Source organism: Adiantum capillus-veneris, chromosome 28, assembly GCF_014529385.1.
Source record: "Adiantum capillus-veneris isolate H3 chromosome 28, ASM1452938v2, whole genome shotgun sequence".
Taxonomy (NCBI): Eukaryota; Viridiplantae; Streptophyta; class Polypodiopsida; order Polypodiales; family Pteridaceae; genus Adiantum; species Adiantum capillus-veneris.
This window is the reverse complement of record NC_140958.1, coordinates 60354975-60378355: the sequence shown is the minus strand read 5'-3', so window position 1 is coordinate 60378355 and position 23381 is coordinate 60354975. Positions and strand designations below refer to the sequence as shown.

At 46.3% G+C, this 23381-nt stretch overlaps 1 protein-coding gene across 6 annotated transcripts in view; it reads left to right on the top strand.

Moving 5' to 3' along the window:
- The window catches only part of LOC147420525 (kinesin-like protein KIN-7C, mitochondrial), an 81557-nt gene that overhangs the window by 4317 nt on the left and 53859 nt on the right, over positions 1 to 23381 (top strand). For 4 of the 6 annotated variants that reach the window (XM_086504445.1, XM_086504447.1, XM_086504448.1 and 1 more), the window contains 10 exons: positions 4155 to 4252; positions 4909 to 4998; positions 5116 to 5168; positions 5286 to 5351; positions 5454 to 5507; positions 5603 to 5662; positions 6131 to 6209; positions 6451 to 6518; positions 6646 to 6705; positions 6837 to 6941. In XM_086504445.1, the coding sequence (XP_086360571.1) occupies positions 4155 to 4252; positions 4909 to 4998; positions 5116 to 5168; positions 5286 to 5351; positions 5454 to 5507; positions 5603 to 5662; positions 6131 to 6209; positions 6451 to 6518; positions 6646 to 6705; positions 6837 to 6941 (733 nt within the window). Of the gene's footprint in view, positions 1 to 4154; positions 4253 to 4908; positions 4999 to 5115; positions 5169 to 5285; positions 5352 to 5434; positions 5508 to 5602; positions 5663 to 6130; positions 6210 to 6450; positions 6519 to 6645; positions 6706 to 6836; positions 6942 to 23381 lie in introns of those variants that run through there. The other 2 variants (XM_086504446.1, XM_086504450.1) reach the window with 2 other exon arrangements.

Genomic DNA, 23381 nt, shown 5'->3' with positions numbered 1-23381 from the left:
TCTCTCACGTAGTGAGAGAAACATACTGATCCTACAGGATCTTTTGCAGCTCTATATCAAACAGACTTGGATCACATTGCCCCTCTGGCGGAAGATGTCACACTACAGAGACCATTTTCTTACTGTACTGAAGGACGGGTTCATACAACGACCACGCTACATGGACACCTACATGCCACACAACTCACGGGTGGCAATTGGTCAGCTCAGAGTTTCATCACACAGACTAGAGACGAGGTGCAGCGAGCTCATGGCATTCCCATGGAGGAGAGAGTGTGTAGAGTATGCACAGAGGAAGTGGAGAGCGAGGAGCATTTTGTTTGTAGGTGCAGAGCTTATGCGGATATCACAGGCCGATACGAGCCCCTATTCAGAGGGCAGCCTACCTTTTGAGATATCATGCACTCTCGAGATTAGAGACAGTTGGGGCGCTACTTTCTAGAGATAGAGAGGCACAAGGACACACTTCTGCAGTCACCTAAAGAGACCCTTTGAGGGGGCGGGGGGGACGGTCACAGCTTACAGATTTCTTTTAGAGAGCTACACCCCTTCCACTCCTAGACCCATCGAGGGGAGTGACCCTTCAGCATGCTGAGGCGAGCCGGGCCCGACGACACCCGCGGGCTAGCAGAGGCCAAGCCCCACGACTCCACCGCAGACAGATCGAGGAGATCCGGACTCGAGCACATCGAGCTGTTGAGGAGAGACAAGCCCAAATGATGGCTCACCCATAGGCGTTCATCAAGGCAGCCCTTGCTCCCGACCCTCCCATGTACTACATTTTACACCCCCACAGGATGGAGCTAGCTAGATTGATGCATTTGCATGGTTGTACTACCCTTAGCATATAGACATGCACATATCCCTAGTACTAGAGCTCCACCCATCCCCATAGATTTCATCACCCACCAAACATCCTTCTCTCTTTTATTTTGTACCAGTCTGAACTATTTTCTCTTTTCCGATAGGCAGAGGACATGCACACATGTATACTTGATTTGTCTCAAAGGCCGACTTTGGCCTCACATAGACGTTAAAAAGCTTTCTTTCTTTCTTTCTTTCTATGTGTCGTGCTATGTCGCCTTTGTGGCCGGGGAGCTGCAGGGCACACGCGCTGGATCAAGGAGCTGTTGCCATATGTCGGGGGGGAGCCGGAATCCCTCCCCCTTTTTTAATAGTATAGATTGGGATATCTTGGGGCCGGGCCTCCGCAAGGGCTTCTAGCATGTTTTGGACAATGGTGCGATGCCTCAACGCTTGTTGAAGGGGCTGATTTTTCTTAGCCCCAAGGGGGAAGGTGTGTTAGATGATACTCTGCAGTAGAGGCCTATCATGATCCTCAACACAGTGTACAAAGTCTTAGCCAAGGCTTTGAGTTTGAGGATCCAAGCCTTGGGGATCTGATTCATGCTACACAGATTGGATTTGTTAAGGAACGTAGTATCCTTGACAATATTTTCACCTTTTGGGAAGCCACTGCTCTGGCTCGGCTCCTAGTGGAGGATTTGGTGGTTCTCCTTCTCGATTTCGAGAAGGCCTGCGAGCGGGTAGACTGGAGTTTACTTGAGGGGACCATGCTACGTACAGGCTTTGAGGCTGGTTGGATTCAAGGCGTTGTTGCTCCTTATTCCACAGCTTGAAGCTAGGTTTTGATGGCAGGAGGCTGTGGGCTGAGTTTTGAGCTGACTAGATCAGTGCAACAGGGCTGTCCCCTCGCACCTTTCCTTTTTCTTTTTTTTGCAGAGGCCTTTAGCATGTACTTGACAGCTGAGGAGGTTGAGTTGCAGGGTTTAGTCGGGGAGAGGATCCCTTTGATTCTGAGTTTGCTGACGACACTGGTTTGTACTTGCATAGCCAAGAGGCCAGATAGGGCTTGATTTGTCACCTGAACAGCAGACTGCCCCGCTTCTTTTGAGCATTTGGAAGAAGCTTTTATTATGGAGCTCAATGCGTCTCGCTCCAGCTGGGAGGGTAGTGGTGAAAAATCAAGTTCTCTTGGCGACTATGTGGTACATTTCCTCGTTTGGATCTTTTCTAGTTCTTGCATTAGCTAGGTTCAATGGCTGATTAGGAACGAACTGGGTGGGATTGTCAGCCATCCCGGGCCAAGGTGGCTTGCACAGTGATCACCCTCCCTTTGGCAAAAGGGGGGATTAGGCATCCTTGATCCAGTTCATCGGTGTAGAGCACTACTGGTGAAGCTTATTGTTGGTGGACTCCTCCCCGACGCTGAGCAGTGAAAAGAGCTGCTTTTTCATAGGATTGCCAGAGTTCCCCTGGCAGGTGCCGCTTGGGCTCTCGAGACTAGATGGATTTTCACAGAGATGAGGAGGATAGGATTGAGCAAAGGATGAAAGGACCAGTTTGCACGGAGTAGCTTACAAGCCTGGCCTCTCTCAGAGCCAGTCCACTTGTGATGAGAAGTGGGTGAGACAGCCACTTATCTCAAACCCTGCGGTGCACACAGAGCACAGTCATACGTTTGGGCACATGTCCGTGTTTGTCATGGGGCTCCATGGCTGCTGGCCCAGCATGCAGTTTTGGAGAGTGGCAGCATTTTGAAGTTTCCCAAGGGATGTTCAGCTTGAGAGATTGTGCCAGTTCCGAGGTGGACAGACCATGCGAGAGGCTATCTAGGGGGCACTCACTGAGGAGTGGCAGACACCTTTTGAGCATGAGGCTCTGAGCTGGATGGGCGCTTTTACTCAGTTAGAGATTCTGATTGCAGTCAAAGCATGCATAGAGGAGGGCCGATGTCCATACTTTGAGGTTCAGGACGAGGGCAGGCTTCAAAGGGTGGAGTCTTCGTCTCCTCTTGTTGCTAGATGCATCTTTCAGTGGATTCGGGTGATGCAGCTACTTCTTGGGTGCGGCACATCGATCCAGACCCAGTGGATGTTGACTTGGATTGGCGCTTGTGGGTCTGGAGCTCGCCCTCTAGCACAACTACATTGGAATCCTGGTGAGTGGCTTTCGGCATGATCCTTTTGAGCATTTCTTTCTTCCAGTACACAGTCAGACTGGGACGACACATCCTGTCTCGAGGAGGATAGCTATTCCAGCAGCAGCAGAGCACCGGTGATGCCAGGGACTCTCCTAGGATTTCTTGGAGGATTTCTGGACTAGACTGTGGGCCAATTGACAAGGCTTGCAGGATATCTACTTTTCAATGGCTGGTTGCTCACAGGGGATTTGCAGTGGGCAGCTGGTTAGTCTACAGTGGCCTCCCTCCCGCCTGCATTTTCTGTGGACATCATCTAGAGGCACAGTGGCACTGTTTATGGGATCGCCCCTAGGCACAACAGATATAGCTGAGGATTCTACGCCTCTTGGCTCCTCTCACACCGGAGGAGATTTACACCTGGGGAGCAGCAGCTTGGTTGACTTCTCCTAGCCCAGCTATCCTATGAGCCAGTCAGCCAAGACATTTACTTCATCGGGGGGCAGCCTAGACAGTACCCCTCACGGGACTTCACTGTAGTACTTTGGACTCTCGAGAGAGGTGAGATGGGAGCTTCTCAGCAGTCTCCCTTAGTGGTTCATTTGAGAGCTAGATGCCGAGTTTTTGAGGGGCACTCGGCTTGCATTCCCTCCTTCCCTTCCAATACATCTTTCATGTCTTTATCCACATGCAAGAGAGCAAATTCCTCATACCTTGAGTGGGATGAATCAGTTTCCCATGTTGTATCTGCATCCATAGAATTGCTATCGTTTGCTTCCACTTCTTCTTGTGTCTCAAGATCTAGGATTTCCTCTACTTTCACCGCTTCAACCTCGAGCTATATGCTGGAGCCGAGGCCCTCTTTACTCCTAGGCGGGTGCTCTTCACTGACACTACAGGCCTCTTTCCCTCGCCCATTGTATGATATAGCCCTTCACGCTTAGCCGTTGTACACACTAGTAGCGAGGGAGATTCTTCCTTTGCTTTTTCTGTTTTTCTTGGCTCCTCATAGGAGTGATTTGTAGCCCCATGGGGCTTCCTTTCTTTTCTCGTATCTAATGGAAGGATCTCTTTGTCCTTTCAAAAAAAAAGGCTGAAGCATGCTTTGGACTTCTTGTTGATCAAATCCATCTTATGATATTTTACTTCATTTGCTGCCTTGAAATATTCAGTTTTATGTTTCATGACATCTTTTACTCATTTCTTGGTGCAGTTTGAAGGAGATTCAAAGAGGTGATAAGTTGGCCTGGGTTTCAGACGGCGATTCTTTAGTGAGGAGTACTCTATGTTCAGCCACTGCCTATGCTTTTGGTTTGTAATTTGTCAATCCATTTGAGCATTTAGTAGCATTTTTAGGCTTGAAATTGTGTTTACAAAAATAATTGGTAAACTTTGTGAAAATAACTAAGAGTGGACCAGTGTACATCAAACTGAGCCATTTGGCCCGCTTAGATTTATCTATGGGGCCCTTTTCAAACAAGTAATTTTTGTGACATTGCACACAGTAGCAAAAGTGGGACTCTGTTAAATTAGAATATATTGAAAGTGAAGAACTATCTAGCCAAATCACACTATTTGTTTGATTGCTGATTAATATACAGTGGCAATTTGGTCAAGTTATTGGAAGGCCGTGACAGTCAGCTACACCCAAAATTGAAATGTTTAACTGGTTGACACAAGCAGCCATGTCGTGTTAGTGTGGCCATCATCAAGATACAAATGACTAGGCAAAAAAATCCACAGGCACAGGGCAAAGATAAAGAATGCGTTTTCTATGGCAATGTTTAAAGAATCAACTTAGTTATAAATTCTCTCTTTTTCTAAAGGACCCAATACATCTACGGTGAACTTAAAAAATAAGATTTGTTTGTACTTATCTCTACATAATTGGTATTTTTTCAACTGTAAGCTGGCATTGCACTTTCTTCATCTGGATAATTTACTGCTTGTAAATGTTTAATTTCCAGATCGAGTGTTTGGTCCTACAACCACTACTAGGCATGTGTATGAAGTAGCTGCTCAGCATATAGTCAAAGGTGCAATGGAGGGTGTCAATGGTGAGACCTAATGGATTGGCATGGTGATGGTGTGCATGTCACTTGTAATGTGATACAGTCTCAACTTTACAAGAAACTAATAGGGAATTTTTTGAATGAGCTCGTGGTATTTAACAGGTACTGTCTTTGCATATGGCGTTACCAGCAGTGGGAAAACACACACCATGCACGTATGCTCCAGTTTGAAAGAACATTTGAACAATTACTCCAAATGCTATGACAGTATCCAGAGGTGGAGCAATGTACATTGCTGGTTTATAATGCTTGTGTGGTGTTCTTGTTTGCAGGGTGATCAATCTGCACATGGAATCATTCCTCTGGCTATAGAAAATGTTTTCAGTGTCATCCAAGAGGTGTTCATTTTTCTTCAATCTTGTCAGTTGTTATCAGCCTTGCCTTCTGACTTAACCTTAATTACAAGTGTGGCTGATTACAGCCCTCTATTCATTAAACAGACACCAGAGCGGGAATTCCTCCTTCGAGTTTCTTATTTGGAAATTTACAATGAGGTGGGGACTCTAGTTGCTTCATCTTCTTGATCTCGTTTTCCTCATCATCAAAATTGTGCTTTCTGTAGACAAGACTGTTTTCTTTGGATTTTCAGGTTATTAATGACTTATTGGACCCTGGTGGCCAAAACTTGAGAATAAGGGAAGATGCACAGGTTGGTGTAGCTCTGGTGACTTCTCGGATGAGCTTTTGTAAAGTATCACATTACTTCTTTCTTTTAGTTCCCAAAGAGTTGGTGTAATGAGAAGGCTTGTACATCACAATAACCTGCTTGTGGGTTCAAATTCTCTTTACTCCAGGGATGCCAGTCTTTTGTTATTTGGTTGCATTGCCATGGGTCCTTGCCCCTAAAAGACACTCGGAGGGGGTTGTTGCTTTTGTGAATATGGCTCCTATTCATTGCATGGCTAATTAATGGTTTCCATGGAAAATGCCTCATGTTTGGTGTGGGTGTTCCCAATGTTTAGTGGCCTTGCCTGCTGACCAAATTTCATTGCTAATGTTTGGAAGGGCTGACACCCACAACCTTGTGGACATCTGGGTGTATTAATGTCTTTCTTTGAAAAAATAATGGACTCTATGCTTCAGCTGCATTGATTTAAGTCCATAATTGCGTCGTCAGGGTGCTTATGTTGAGGGGCTTAAAGAGGAGGTTGTTCTTTCTCCGGCTCATTGTCTTTCTCTGATTGCAACAGGTGAAGGTAATATTCTTTTAAGCGTTTTTCTTTTTAAGGATTTGAATTCAAATTGAGCTGAGTCAAATCCATTTCTCAAAATTAGTTTGAAACTAGTGACCTTTAGTTTTAGATTTGTTGGTTGTTTACTTTAATATTATAAGCGTAAATTTCCAACCTTGCTTCAGAGTTATCCTCTCTGCCTGTTTTCTTACTTCTAATGGTGAACTCCTTATTGTGTTGGAATGTGGATCTTTTATTCATGTAGAGCATCGGCATGTTGGCTCGAACAACTTCAACCTCTTGAGCAGTCGTAGCCATACAATCTTTACCTTGGTAGGCAAGTAGGAAAATTATACTCGCTGTGTTCGTTTTTTCTAAGTTGAAGCCAAAGTAGATCAAATATGCCTAATGGCCCAAAACGTCATGGAAGAAGATTGAATGTTGTTTTCCAAATTTTTAGACAATTGAGAGCAGTTCTGGAGAAGATGACAACAATGAAGAAGTCACTCTTTCACAGCTGGTCAGTCTTCAGCACTTTCAATTTGTTTGTCTTGTAGTGATTTTCTGGGCTCTTTCATCATTGGCAGGTCTGTGTACTGCTGCACATTGAAATTACCACTTACTACTTATCCTTCTGTTAACCATTGACAGAATCTTATTGATTTAGCTGGTTCGGAGAGCTCCAAGACAGAAACAACAGGATTGAGACGCAAAGAAGGAGCATACATTAACAAAAGTTTACTTACCTTGGGAACAGTAAGCCTTTCATTCAAATGTATAATATCAAGCTTGTTTTGCCAAATTACTCACCTTGCACGCACTTTTTTTCCCCAAGAAAACGATCCTTCCATTAGTTAAGAAAACTGCCCAATGGGCTACAATTTGCCCCTGCTAGAGAGGGCTACATCAACATGTGGGGAGACTCTCCCAATGAAAAGACAAGATTTGTACAATGGTGGCTAAATCAGGAAATGGGAGAAGGAAACAACCACACTGGTGGCCGGTACTGCCATCTAGGCGTGCCATGAAAAATGGTGAAGAAGGGCCTTGGGCGCCAAAGTCGCAAGAAGGCCTTGTGGCACGCTCGCATGCGGTCGGAGCTGCCCTGGAGTCTCTCAAACTGGCCATGAAGTGTGTGGATCAGCTTTAGCCAAATGTCATAGACAGTCTTTGCTAGTGGGACGGGTTGAGCCTTGAAAATGCGGAAACAACGGGCTCGCTAGATGAACCATAGTGTCAGGCTGCAGATGAGCTCCCAACACCACTCTCTATCTCTGCTCCACTCCTGAGCGACTAACTCTGTGGTTGGCTGGAGTGTAGGCCGGCCCTCCTAGATCACAATCATCCTGTTGATTGCAGCCATCTCAAAACGAAGTGCTGGGCCTGTGAGTGTGACCAAACACCTTAAGTGTATTGGATGGCTGTAGAGAGTGCAGTTGCATCAGCCGAAGAATCCAAAGCCAAACCTGCTATGCCATGGAGCAATTCCATAGACAGTGAGGCTGAGTCTCAAGCCGGTGGGCAGAGAGGGCACATACTGTCAAGAGGCGAGGCGCTGTGAGCCAACCAATTCCCGCTGACTGCAGTAGCTCGATGTGCAACTAGTGCTGCTCAAGGCCACCCTGTAGCTGCTCCCAAGACCAAAGCAGGCTTGCAGTAAAGCGGTCCTCCCATCTCCTGCTGTCCGGTGCAGCGGAATTGAAGTGGTGAAGATCTAGGTTTTACACTTCCACAAATCTTTTACTTGATTTCCTTGCGTTAGTGATTGCTTTTAGCTTGAATTATGGTTCCTTTTACTTTCCCTGAAGAGAGGGGATGAAAGAGAGCGGTAGAGAGAGAGAGAGAAAGAAAGAAAGAGAGAGAGATCTATGTGAGGCCGAAATGAGACAAATCAAGTATACATGTGGGTATGTTTTCCATCTATCAAAAAAGACAAAACAATCCAACTGATACAAAGTAAAGAGAAAACCTTGGTGTATGATCGGACCTATGGGGGGTGGGGGCGTGGATGGAGCTCTAGTACTAGGGATGTGTGCATGTCTATATGCTTAAGGTAGTATAACCATGTAGATGCGTCAAGCTAGGTAGCTCCATCCTGTGTTAATAGGGGGGTGTAGAATGCGGTACATGGGAGGATTGAGAGCAAGGGTTGCTCGAATGAATGCAACTGGGTGAGCCATCATCTGGGCTCGTCTCTCCTCAGCAGCTCGGCGCTTGCGATTCTGGATCTCCTCGATCTGTTTGTGGTGGAGTCATGGGGCCCGGCATTTGTGACACGCGAACGTCGTCTGGCCCGGCTCATCTCAGCCTGCTCGAGAGTCACCCCCCTCGGTGGATCGGTGAGAGAGGGAGGTGTTGTCCTCGGGAAAAATTCTGTAAGTTGTGATTGTATCCCCCCCGCCTTTGTCTGTGTATATGGTTGCAAAAGTGTATCTCTAGCAGGTAGCGCCCCAACTGTCTCTGATCTCGAGAGTGCATGATCTCGCAGAGGGTAGGTTTCCCTTTGAATAATGACTTGTATCTGCCTCTAATATCATCATAGGCTCTGCATCCGCAAACAAAATGCTCCTTGCTCTCCACCTCCTCTCTGCATACGCGACAGACTATCTCCTCCCTGGGAATGTCACGAGCTCGCCCCACCTCTATCTCTAGCCTGTGTGGTGTGTAGGTGTCCATATATTGTGGTCACTGTATGAACCCATCCTCGAGTATGGTAGGGAAATGATCTCTGTAGTGTGACATCTTCCGCTGAAGGGGAGATGTTGTTATGTCCCGCTTATAGGAGAGGGGATCTCTGTAGTGTGAACCTGGCCAATGTGGCTGGCCATTATTATAAAAGGAAGGCCAAGGCTTCGTTTGTAGTTATTGATCCCCATTGGCAGAGTGCTAGTGGTTAGCCCGTGAGGCTAGGAGTGCGGGAGGTCACCTCGAGGAGGTGATGCCGGGTGGTATGGGACGCTCGGTCTTACAGGTGCATGCTTACGTCCTCGGACGTTGGCCCCAACATGGGGGTGCTACCGGATGGTGGCTATGGTCAGGTGGTTTGTCTGACGCGTGTCTGAAGGCGGTCCGTGTAGTCGGGAGAGCCTCTCCGTGTGTTCGTTTCATGGCATCAGAGCCGGCTTGGCAGCAGGAAGGACCACGTGCACACCTATGGATCGGTTCGAGTCTGATAACCTCAATTTTGAGTAATTTTAATGACTAATTGTTGAAATTGTTTATTTTACTTCTTATAAGCATGTGTGCCGGTGAAAATTATTGCTCTATCACTGATTTTTGATAAAAATCAGCAAGCCAACAAGAGGAAATGCTGAAAATTGCAAGCTTTTTATTGAATTTGCTGATTTTTGATGAAAATCAGTGAATTTCTCATTAAATTACTGATTTTAGACTAAAATTCAGCATATAGTATCTTCTTTAATCTTTCTCTGTAACCTCCTTTTTCTCTGTGCGAAGCGCAGAGAGAGAGAGAGAGAGAGAGAGAGAGAGAGAGAGAGAGAGAGAGAGAGAGAGAGAGCTACCTCCTTCTGTAGCGTGAGCTCTTGCGCAGGGAAAGAATCAAACAGGAAAAAAAACTCAGACCTAGAAGGAAAGTTGGAGCCAGCGTGGCTTTTTTCTGCGTGCCAGGCACAAGCTGGCACACGCCCATATCGTTTTCTCTCTCCCTCCATGCATCACTGCCTTCATCCATTTCTCATGTTAGAGCCTTGTGTTGGAGATTTTTCTTACACTACCCACTTTCTTTCGTTGATTTTTTTAGAAAAGAGTCCCTCTTTTAAAAGTTTTTCATGTGGCCATTACATTTGTTTTTTTTTTTTATAGCCAAAGTCTGAAACCTGCACATTAATGAAAAAGTCACTTTCAGAGACCTTAAAAGTTTGCAAGAAATTCACTTTTAAGCCTCTTGCTTCTCTCTCGAGTGTCCTCTCTCCCATCTGCTCGTGCTCATACTCTCTTGCCATCACCTGCTTGCCTCCAGACGGTCACACCGACGTGTAGAGCTCTCAGAGTTCGACTCTTCGCGACCAAAAAGTGCAGAAAAGGCCCATTTCGCGTGAAATTCCCTGTTTTTCACCAGATTTTGCCATGGATTCCTCTAGCTCAAATGCACAGTGTGACGACGCACCAAGTAACATTCAAATCCCGTTCATGCATGGTCTTTACACATGGGTCACAAACACTTTCCAGAGCCTCGACCAACGTATTTCCGCTCTGGGAAAAGCGAATGTTCAAACGAACATTGCTTGACTTCTCTTGAAGGGGCCGTGCAAGGGTCTTATGCTCGGCTTACTGCTTTGGAAAATACGGCTCAATCGACGACTGTGCGTATTTTCGAAAACGATACTCATCTTCAACAATTGCGGACGTAGATTGCTGCTTTTGGGCGCTCACAGGGTGGTCCTATTGCCACGATTCCATTCAAAACCACAAATTGCTCAAGGGAAGAGAAGGAATGTATGGAACTGGTCGTAAATAATTGGCTGCACCAGTGGACCACATATTTTAATCTCCATGGGAAGCAAGATGAACGGAGGATTCAGGTGATTCTTCTTTATCTGCATAGTTAGGCGCTTACTTGGTGGCGCGTCATGACAGACAAGCCTACGACGTGGGCTGACTTTTATGTGAAATTGAATAAGGATAACACCATTATGAATCCTTTGAAAGCTTACGCAAAATTACGGAGTCTTTCGATGAAGACTCAGTCTCTGTCTTTCGATAAATACACGATAGCTCTCAAGGAAGCGCTCACCTTTTGCAAGCTGGACTCTACTCATACTGTGCACATGTACCCGTTGGGATTACATGAGGACTACGGTTGGGCCTTATTCAAAGACAAAGCCTCGACTGACCTCGAGGATGCGGTGGCAAAGGCCAGGATGTTCCATTGAACAAATGGGGCGAACTATGAGAAGAAAAGAAGTTCAGACCACCAATCCGGCGAGGGCACTTCGAGGAAGCGACTTTGATTCCTGAAAAGGTCCAAGTCAAAGTCATTGTCGAGGTTTTCTCTGCATAAGAAGAAAGCCAGGAATGCTGTGGTTGCTAATGCAGTAAAGAAGGGGGACCTACCTTGGGTGTGGCCAGACGGGCCACCAAATCAAAGATTGCCTCAAAAGAAGACGAAGAAATCGCAGAGTTGTCCTTCAGTTCAGATTCACGAGATCTCAAGTAACTTTGATGTTATTCAAGTTGAAATCCATCACTTAGCGCATAGTTCATGCACTAATTGTACTTTCAACACCAAAGTGTTTGATAAGCACGATCTTCTTTGTTTCCCCGGGAAGATCAATGGTCATGACGTGACCGTACTCCTTGATAATGGAAGCTCACACAATTTTGTGGATGCAAAATTGGTACAGGACTTGCACTTGCAGACGCGAGACAGTGACCAGAGTATCGCGTGAAGATGGCTCGTGGCGAGGATATGTATGGAATCAGATGGTTCCAGATTTGACGCTCAAGCTAGCTAATCAGAAAGAGAACTTGGATTTCCACATCATGCGCTTGGACAGAGCATATATTATTTTAGGAATTCCATGGTTTTATGATAAACAAGACACATTGTATATAGACTATGTACATCACTCTCTTGTTTTTGTTAAACAGGATGCCTCATGTATCTATTTTGCTTTGCTATCAGATTACCGTAAATAATGGTTTTGCAATACCAATTGTTACTGCTTTGGAAATATTCAAAGATACTTTTGATGTTGACTTTATCAACGTGTACATCTACTTGGTTTGATTCATTAGTGCTTGGTGCTTCTGTCACTAAATTTCGTAAAAATGTTTCATATTCTTCTGTTGAACTTCGGGATTCGGACAAATCCAACCTGATTCGAGAAATCATGACTGATTTCAAGGACGTTTTTTCTGATGATCTACCTCCTGGCCTGCCGTCTACGAGAGGAGTATATCATGCCATTGAGTTGGTGGCTGGTAGTAAAGCAACCCTATCGGTTTAGTAAAACCGAGGAGGATGAGATTCAGCGGCAGCTGAAAGATTATCTCGACAAGGGTTTTGTTCGGCCAAGTAAATCCCCGTGGGGAGCATTTGTGCTACTTTCTCGAAAAAAGGATAACTCTGCGCGCCTTTGCGTGGATTACAAGCGGTTAAATAAGCTCACTGTGAAGAATAAGTATCCGCTCCCGCGTATGGACGATCTGATAGATCGACTCCATGGAGCACTGTATTATACAAAGATAGACCTGCGATCAGGCTATCACCAGACGGATCAAATTGGAAGATGTTCCCAAGACGGGTTTCCATACACATTATGGTCACTATGAATTTATTGATCTTACCTTTTGGTTTGACCAATGCTCCAGCTACGTTTCAACAGATGATGAATGATCTGCTGAGGCCGTTTCTAGAAAACTTTGTTGCTGTATTTCTCGATGACATCTTGATCTACAACCGAACTTGGTTTGAGCATTTAGCGCATATACGTGTTGTTCTGGAAATACTGACAACTGAGAAGCTTTATGCTAAGGCTTCCAAGTGTGAATTCTTCAAGAAAGAGCTTCTATATTTGGGTCATATCATTACTCGCGATGGAATTCGCGTTGACCTTGAAAAGTGGATTAAGTGAGAAATTGGTCTATTTTGAAGAATGTGTGCCAAATAAAGTCATTTTTAGGCTTTACATGATTCTTTCGCAAATTTATCAAGAATTACTCTAAAGTTGCTGCTCCGCTCATTCACCTTTTAAAAGGAGGGGTGAAAGAACCGAAGATTTCGGGAAGCACCTCACCGTAAAGATAATCCCTCTGTTGTGTGGAATGAGTGTCTCGACGAGAGCTTCAAGACATTAAAGCACTTGGTGACTACTATACCAAGGTTGCATATTGTGGATCCTAGCAAACCGTTTGTGGTTGAAACAATGTTAGCGATTATGCGACTGGTGCAGCTTGTATCAGGATGGGCGTCTTGTTGTGTTTGAAAGTAAGAAACTTTTCGACGTTGAAATGTGTTATCCAACATATGAGAAGGAGCTTTACGCCGTAGTCCACACCTTGAGGAAGTTGCGGCACCACTTGTATAGCTCTATATTTGTTGCATGGACATACCATTACTCCTTGCGCTATGTCTGTGATCAGGGTAATCCTAGAGGCTGGAAGGCTAGATGGGTTGAACTTATGCAAGAGTTTGAGTTAGAGATCCGTTACAGAAAAGGATCTAGCAATTGAGTTGCTGATGCACTTAGCCGGATTCGTGAAGTTAATGCCTTGTCTATGGCTGAAATCTCCACGGATTTCTATTTCTCTGTCCAAGGGCTATGTCGTTCCGATAGCTATTTGGCAAGATATGGAACAAGGTCGAAGTGGGGCATGACTCGTGTATAGGCTTGGGTGGTCCGGAGACCCAAGTGAGTCGTCCTGGAGAGACGAGACAACGACAATATTCCATTAGAGGTGGACTATTGTTTAGCGTGCCGAAAATCGATGAGGTTCGACAAAGGATTTTGTTCGAATGCCATGATATTCCTAGCGTTGGGTACCCATGCATCGAGAGAACTTTGGGTCAAACGATATTTCTATTGGCCAAGGATGTGCTCTTACATAGAGAGCTATGTGAAGAGATGCACTCAGTGTTAGGTCAATAAGGCAGAGCGCCTTAGGAAAGCTGGCTTGCTACATCCATTTGAAATCCCAGACGCCAAGTGGCAGAGTATTTCTATGGATTTCATCGTTGATTTTCCAAATACTAGTTGGAGCAATGATGCCATTTGGGTAGTGGTCGATAGACTCACAAAAATAGCGAAGTTTATACTAACAAAGTCAACAGTAAAAAGCCATGAGTTGGCGGTTTTATTTGTCGATCTACTTTACAAGCTGTATGGTCTGCTAGAGGATATTGTCAGTGATCGAGATACCAAGTTCACTGGGCGATTTTGGCAAGATGTGGTTGCTCACCTTCGAACGAAGTTGAGTATGTCGTCCTCTAATCATCCTGAGTCTGACGGACAAACTGAGAGGATGAATCAGACGTTAGAGGACATGTTGAGCGCTTATGTCTCCAACTGGCAGTCTGATTGGGAAAGGTATCTTCCACAATTAGAATGTGCTTACAATAGTAGCAAGCATTCTGCTACTGGATTTAGCCCATTCATGTTGATGTATGGATTTGAGCCTAAATCCCCTATTACTATTGGCTTAGAGAAAGTCAAGGATCGCTAGGCTCGAGATTTCTTGTATGATATGCAGGAAATGCTCTAATTGGTCAAGGATAGCATAAGGACAGCTTGTGATCGAGCCACTACTTATGCTAACAAAAGAGATCTCCAAGGACTCTAGATGTGGGACAATGGGTCTAACTAAAGATACCCAAGGATTCCAAGACTATGCAAACTAGAAAGCATTATAAGCTTTTAGCTAGATATTGTGGTCCGTTCTTGATTATAAAGAAAATTGGCCAGGTTGCCTATAAACCACCTCTTCCTCCCGATGTTAGTTTACAGCCACAATGTTTCATGTCAGCCGCCTTAAAGAAAAATAAGGTGAAGCCGACGTTGTTGTGCCTATACAAAAAAATGTACTGACAAGATATGCAAACTGAGTATATTTCTCGAGAAAGGGGGGAAGTATGTTATGTCCCGCTTACAAGAGAGGGGATCTAGCCTAGATGCCGTCGGGATGGACGTCCAATGTCTAGGCGGATATAGTGTGAACTCGGCCAGTGTGGCCGCCGGCCGGCCATTATTATAAAAGGGAGGGTAGGCCTAATTTGTAGTTTGTCGATCCCCTTTTGCAGAGTGCCAGTGGTTAGCCCATTAGGCTAGGAGTGCGCGAGGTTACGTCGTGGAGGTGAGGCCGGATGGTATGGGACGCTCGGCTCCACAGGTACACGCGTACGTCCTCGAACGTTGGCCCCAGCACGGGTGTGCTATCAGATGGTGGCTATGGTTGGGTGGTTTGTCTAACGCATGTTTGTAGGCGGAGGCGGTCCGTGTAGCTGGGAGATCCTCTCCGCGTGTTCGTTTCTGATGTGATCCAAGTCTGCCTGCTGCTAGAGATCTTGTTGGAGCACTATGTTTCTCTCACTACATGAGATGAACTTGGGGTGAGCTAGGGTCATATTGGATCGGGTGCAAGCTCTCAAGATCAAGGCCATGTGCTCCAAACCATGCTCTGACTTGGTTGTACCAAGCTCTGTCATATCTAGACTTTGCTATCTGTATGGCCTCCTCGAATGCTCGGCGTGTGAGTCTGTTAGCCGGGAGCTCTCTCACTCTCTGGATAAAGCAGATCGTTTGAAAGAGTGCCTCCACAACCATGGGGGAGTAGCAAGCTCTGCCCCCCCGATGATGTCTTGGGGCATTGTGTGCTTGCCTCGAAACAAGCGGGAGATCATATATACTTGTGGTCTCTCAACCCGTACCCACTGGCTATTTGTCAACGCGGCTGCCCACACTACTGCAGCATACAAGAGGGCTATGGTGACTAATGTGTCATTAAGCCACCTTTGTGTGGGCTCTTGAAAGTTTGTGTTGATGACATCTCTCACTCTTAACCTGGCTAGAGCTGCATATCCACCGGTGAGTTTGTTAGTGGCAGCCTAAACCATGGAGAAGGGGCCCTGTCTACTAGTGAAGGTGACTCCAAGATAGACATAGGAGGTGACCACCTCAACTGTACCTCCTGCTGCTGTAAATGTGGCTGCTCGTTGGACTGACCTAGAGGTGTGAAAGATCATGACCTTGGTCTTCCCAAGGTTCACTGTCAGTCCTTTGTGTACAAAACTCATCCAAAGGCACTCAAATGGCTTTGTAGACCTTCTGATGACTCTGAAATCAAAACAATGTCATCGGTATATAGCATAATGTGGACTTGATACTTGCTAGGTCAGCTCCTGTACCTCACGCTCGTAAGATGTAGTCGAAGATCTTGTTGATGTAGAATCCAAAGAGGGTTGGGGAGAGGAGGCATCCTTGCTTAACACCAATGGTGCTAGTGATGGACTTTGACAGGCCGCTTGGACAACGGACTCTCCCAGTCACTCTCCCATAGAGAAAGTAGATGGCCCATATCATCTCTGATGGTATCCCTAGACTCTGAAGTCGCTGAAAGAGCCTCTCTCGTGGAACGGTGTCAAACGCTTTGCGGAAGTCCACAAAGCAGCAATATAGCTTCTTCTTCTGCACCTTTGCCCCATCAATGAGGCAAAGATGTGGTCGATGATGGAGAAGGTCCGTGTGAACCTTGCCTGGCCAGGAGCGCGTAGGCCCTCAGCGTCTCCACATGAATTGAGCTGAGCCTCAAGTACTGCCCCATAAAGTTTGGCCATTATATGGCCAATCATAATAGTCCTGTAATTCCTTGGGTCCAAAGTTTCCCCAGATTTGTGGATTGGCACATTGGTGTGCGGAGTCCACTCGTCTGGGAAGCCCTCCCCGATAGCCCGGTTGAAAACACGTGCAATCAATGGGGCTATAGTGGCGGCTGCGTAAATGAGGTGCTCACTTTGTAATCCTGTGTGATCTGGGGACTGGTGGTGCTACAGGCGGTGGATGGCATTCTTGACTATCTTTGGTGTGAGGAAAGAAGAGCTCATGGGTCGAGGTTCGGGTGGTTGTGGAATTGGAGGCTGGTTTGGTACCTCATAGTGCCTCTTTGCATAATCGTGCCATACCTGTGGGTCCTCAATAGGAGTAGTCAGGCGTTGCTCTCGAAGGGTTCGCCATGCTGTGGCATTGTCCATGCTCATGAATCAGCGGTATAGCTCTAGCTCCTGTGCCTTCTCAACAGCTTGCCGCTTTCGGTGTGTGAGTATCTAGCGTCTGCCTTCTCGAGTGTTTGGCTTCTCGATTAGTGATCTCCCCAAGGGTCCGCTGCGCACGTAGCCAGCGGTAAAGGTCTCTGCACTCATCATCATGCTAGCTTTTCAGTGGTATAGTCCCTGGGGGCGGCGAGGGGGGGGGTGTTGGCTGTGTGTGTGGTGTGTGGGGAGAGAGAGAGAGAGAGAGAGAGAGAGAGAGAGAGAGAGAGAGAGAGAGAGAGAGAGAGAGAGAGAGAGAGAGAGAGAGAGAGAGAGAAATGAAATGAAATATTATATTAACGTCTTTGAAAGGCCAAAATGACCTATGAGACCAAACTGATACAATTTTGATGGATCTAATACAATGTTTGGGTACAGAATAAAATGAAGTAAAATAAACAAAGTTACTCGGAACGGGAACGGGAACGGGGGCCTCCGGAACGGCTCCCCCCCACAAAGGATAAATGATGTATCCTTCAGACTGAAGTTGCCAGATACTTAGAACATTCACAATGCCTTTTATGTGAGTCTATTGAAACCTTTCAAGGGTAAAATGTAAGTCGACAAGGAGCCTGAGGAGCAACCTGAAGTAGAAAAGAGCGAGGAGATACTCGTTCCCAAACAGATTCTGGGTCACAAGGCGAAAGGTAAAGTGATACGGCAGTAGTGAAATTCAAGAACTTTCCGGCATTGGATGCGAAGTGGATGGAGGAGGACCTAACAGATAGTCGTGAATTGGAACTTTACCTTGAGATTTTTGGTCTAGCTTCGACTATTCCGAGAGATCCCGTAAATCAGCATGGTTTAATCTGGTGCAGTCGAGACTGCACAAGAGGGGAGTCACTCCGCTCCTTTGTCACAAGTTACCCAGATGGAATAAAGTCATTGATTTTCCTTTGGATTTTAGGGACACTGATGGGCTGACAGTATTCTGCTGGATGGCTTTATGAAAGAAGTACTTCGACATGGGAATTCCCGAAAATGAATCTAATTTTATGTGTGCTCACTCATGTGATTGTGTTTGAGTGAACGATTTGAAAGACGAAATGGTTGCATCATTTTGGTCTTGAGATTCTATGGACATGATTGCAGTAAGAATTAGTTAATCCGACATCAGTGAGGTCCGGTGTGGATCTAGATGCGATTGCTAAGCATGTTGCTGAGAGATCATGGTCCTAGATCTCGATGGAATTTATGTGATTTGATTTGAATGTGATTTGATGTTTAATGATTGTCATCTTTGTGCAAGTGCTGGATTTGTGTCGTCTAGTGCGTTGGTACTTAGAGTCAATGTCTACTGAACTATTGAACTGGTTTATGGCTTATGTCTGATTTTGCAGGAGTAATCGAGGGCGATTACAATTCTTTCAAGAGGGGGTATGTCACAAAATGATGACGTGGCATGTCCACCCAGAAACTGACAAGATTTAAAGTTATAAGTTGTTCCAACTTATTGGCTCCCGTACGATGGGCCCTAGAGGACACAAGGAAAATTAACTAGGGAATTGCGTGAAGGCTGTTGACGTGTCAGGTCGTACGGACAGCCCCCACGCTTTATGCTCACTGCTGACGTGGCAGGACTGTACAAATTTTTCGTAAATTGCATTGCTGTGCTGACGTGGTAGGCTGTACGGATTTTTGGAAATTACACTGGTTGCTTTTGGGAGTCCCTAGCGTTAGCTTTTGAGAGCAGATGCTTTTGGGTTTAGTGCTTTTGAACTGAATGCTTTTGGGGCTCTGCTTTTGACCACCTCTTGTAAGTTTATAAGAGCCCATAGGGCCTCACTTTGCATAGCATCTGGACGCAGAGTTTGAGAGCAGAGGTCCCTTGGGAGTTGTACTTTGCAATGATTAATGAAAAAGAAATACAAAAGGGACGCATGACGTAGGGGCCAATACCTCTGGGCAAGGAACTACGCCGGGCCGTGTCGACTCTCTCTCTCTCTCTCTCTCTCTCTCTCTCTCTCTCATACACACTTTATTAAAGATCAGGGATTTTGAAGTTTCTATTTGTGTGATGCTATTGATTTCTTGCTTGGAGTGTCCAAGCCTGTTACAGCTGCTGCACCCGACCATGTTACTGTTGCTGCTGCGTCCGTTGTCTGATTCGCCCCTTGAGCCTGCCATGCCAACGGCTGCTGCTGCTATTGCACCCACCCTACTAATGTTTTGGCAATCCTTTCGCCCCCTACACACACACACACCCACACACACTCATATGCCTTCCCTATAAGTGTACCACATTGAAGAAACACCGGTGACCAAACTTGATAAGGCGGCGCACAAAATTACAGACACCATCAACGTCATCATCAACCGGCTATCCAAGCTTCAGAAAGAGGTCGAAGCCAAAGTTACCCTGAACGGGAACAAGAACGGGAACGGGGGTCCCCCCAAACCCCCCCCGAACAGGAACGAGGGCCGGAATGGTAAGCTTAAAATATGCTTAAATTAGGTTGGATTTAACCTATGTGTTAGTAGAGAGCCATACACACCCATTAGTCAAGTAGAGTCCTATTTAGGCATGATTTGCAATGATTCTTCAGTCTTAAGGCTTACACGTGATTGTTCACTACACACAATACATGAAGCTTCTTGATTCTTCATTGAAAGAACATTAACTCAAAGTTTAATAGAGTCCAGAATCCACACAAAAGCTTGGAGCAAAAAGATGATAGATGAAGATTTAAAGATGGCTTACAAGGACAACCAAGGCACTACAAATAAGACATGTAGAGGCTAGAGTGCTAAATAACAACTGTAAGAGTCACTAGGTGACATGTCAAGACTCAATCACTCATGTGGTAGTGCAATACAAAAAGGGGGCAAAGCCAGCGGCAACAAAGGAAACAAATATCAAAAACCAATGAGCAATGAGTCATGACTCATGCCTGATGTTCACCTTGGGTAGGGGCAGAAGAGCATCCCACCTCCCGATCTGTAGTGGAGTCCTGGACGTCGTGAATATCATCCCAATCCTCCTGCATAGGCTCATCCTCATGCGTAGATCCTCTTGTCTCTCCAAGCACCTCTGTCTCTGCTTCCATCTCCCATTGTAGAAAAGGATCTGTCACTTTGGATGCGGACTTGCAAAGCATTCTTAAGTTTGCACTGACAAAAACAAGGTCATTTGCTTTTTCCACAACAAGTCGGTTTCTCTTTCTAGATGCAATGTGGCCATATACACTCCACATTGCTCCAAGCAAGAGGAGCTAACCGCTTAGCTGAGAATGCGGACGGCAAGTCACTGATGATCGGGACCACCATCTGAACCATTTTCTTGTCACCACAAGAGGGAGGAAATCTTGGTGCGATCAATTTGGGCATCGGCTGTCCTAAATGATCCTCGCATATCCCTGTAAAATGAAAGCTGATCCTTGATTTTGCGTTGCATGTCACGATCAGGGTGAAGCTTCTTCAAGATGGTGTTCTAATGTGTGTTACCTCCGAATCATGCTCCTATCCTGCACCCTGGAACTTTGGGTCCAATACAAAAGCTGCACCATGAAGAGGTGAACTATAGGCATTCCACCTGCTACTGCAAAGCTCTTTGATTTCTTCGAGCCTATCTGGGTCCTTTTCATGATCTTCAAGCGCCTCGACCATGCTATCCATTGCTTCATAGACCTTGCCAATGCAAGGTTGCATACCATCCATCACTCTAAGCAAGTGGATCACTGGTTTTACCATTTTGTCAATAGTCTTTAGAGACTCCCAAAACTCAGGATCCTCTACCTTCCCCTGTATAAATGATCCCTGCGATTGTACTTGCATGGGAAGTCTCAGCAAACTCTGAACTGATGAAGAGCTGCTGCAGTGCACTCTGACATTCTTCAAAGCGGCTTACCGTTAGATAGTTGTAGGCAAAGCGGGTCTCACAATACTTTAGAAGCACTTTGCCCCCCGACCGCTTCAAGAACTCGGCTGGAAGTATGTTCTGGTTGTTGATGAAAGCAATCACCTTCGACGTGGATGCAATGAGAGGGTCTATCCAAGGTAGTTTGCCGAAATCCTTCAAGAGTTGTTAAGGCAATGTGCCATGCATAAGGACACCGTGTTGTGAGGATAAGCGCCATCCAAAATAGCTCCGGCTGCCCTGTTTCATGCCTTCCCATCGGTGACTAGGCCTATCACAAGGTCCAACCCAATGGTCTCTACGGCGGAGGCCCACTCGCCCGCAAGAACATCTGGTGATTTTCCTGTCTCCGTGGCGTCACGTGAGTGTTCAAATACATCTTCCCTTTGGAATAGGCAACAATGCCATGGATGGACCTCCTCCTAGTCTCGCTCCATCTATCCGCAATGAGGGTCATGCCATACTTCGTCCATTGCCTCTTCATGTTGAGGGTTGCCATCTCCACAACGGCCTTCTCTCTATCGAGTAGAGTAGTACGGAGGGCCTCAGACTAGGGTGGCACGTAGCGTGCCTCATACTCTCCAATCCTTGTGCACATGGTCTTGAAGTACTCCGACCTAGACAATGCACACAAAAGGTATTAGTATTTACTATTTAGACGAGAATGAGAATCGAGATGATTGATTGTATGAAAATGATAGTAAGTTTTATCGAGCCTTTATGAAGGGGATGTGATCATGATAGAAAAAGCGGGCAACACTTGCATCCACATCCTCCTTCCTTTTTGGATCCCAAGTGGTATGTAGGGTGCGTTGGTGAGATTTGGTAGTGGAGACCGAAGTAGTATTAGGCATTGAAAATGCCGATCGAAATGATGTCGCCGCCGTCTCCATCGTTGCCGCATTACTATCACCACCAATCGATGAAAAGGTGTAGAAGAGGGAAAAACCAAGTGTTGAAGTTGATTGTGGGACGCTTAGGCCTTGCTGCTTCTTTCTCTTCTTTGCTGGCTTCGTTGGCGGGCATCCTTAGCTTCAAATACCTTCAACAATTTCTCGTTGACGGCCTTGCATATTGCTACTTGTTGTCCCTCTAGCTTAAGGAGGTGAGCACGGACTTTGGTTGTGTCGGATTGCTGTTCAAAGCCGCATAGTTTGCACTTCCATGCGCGTGCACCACCGGACTTTCCCAACGCTTGGGAATGCTCTTCATCCCACCCTGATGCTTCGTCCTTCTTCTTCTTGGCACCCAAGGGGTCACGTTCACTTGATGCGAAAGCTTGTGCCATAGTGATGAAACTCGAGAGAGGAAGGAAGCTTGAGAGAGAGAGAGAGAGAGAGAGAGAGAGAGAGAGAGAGAGAGAGAAGAGAGAGATACAGAGAGAGAGGTGAAGTCTCGACTCTCAAGCTTGAGGCTTGAGGCTTAAAGCCTTGAGGCCCAAGGGAGAGGGAGAGAGGTGATGAATGATGGAATCATGACGTGAGACTCAAGGGTGATGGAGAGATGCCCAAGGGAGAGGGAGAGAGGTGATGAATGATGGAATCATGACGTGAGACTCAAGGGTGATGGAGAGATGGAGAGGTGGAGCTTGAGGAGAAGTGGAGCGGCAAGCCTCAAGCTTGAGCCTTGAGGCTTAAAGCCTTGACGCCCAAGGGAGGGAGAGAGAGAGTGCCTTGGCTTGATGAAGAGGTGGAGACTCGAGAGTGAGCCTTGAGGCTTGAAGGCTTGAGGGAGATTGAACTTTGAAGATATGCCTTGATCTCCTTGGCTTATATAGGAGAGGACAAGACTTCCTCTCTCCCCCCCCAAGCCATTCAAAAGTGCCCAAAAAACCTGAACATGCGGGATTTTTCAAAACTGTCCAACAGCCAGTTTTTTTTGAAAAGCGCCGTTCCGGCTGTTCCGCCTGTCTTGCCAGCCGTTCCGGTTACAGAAAATTTGGGAACGGTGTTCCGCCTGTGTTTCCGTTCTGGCCCGCCGACCTCTTTGGGAACGCGTTCCAGGAACAGGAGGGGCTCGTTCCGCCCGTTCCCTGTTACTTTGAAAATAAAAGATAAAAAGAACATCAGTGTTCGAGAGTAACGTCAATGTCCTCCATAGTGAGCACTTTGGCGACTCTTGTGTCGTGCTAGTATGGTTTGGATCCTCTGTCGTAGTCTTCGTGGGTGTCGAGACGGCCCCTTCATTCGGGGGCAACGGCACCGTCTCAACTCCATAGTGAGCACTTTGGCGACTCTTGTGTCGTGCTAGTATGGTTTGGATCCTTTGTTGTAGTCTTCGTGGGTGTCGAGATGGCCCCCTCATTCGGGGGCAACGGCACCGCCCCAACTCTATCGCCCAATCAGGCAATGTGCCTTTGGTGTCGCTATACTGTGGGGCGTACGGGTTGACTCCTGTCTGTGACCGAAAGAAATCTGTAATTTGCTGCTGTGGCTGTATCTCCCTCTCTGGCCCCTCCTCAAGAGGTCCTCTCTATGTTTGCATTGTTCCAATAAGTATAGTCCAAGGCATCTCTGATCCTGATATCTCATGACCCTAGAAAGTGGTCCAAAACCCTCTCTGAATAGACAGTGGAAGC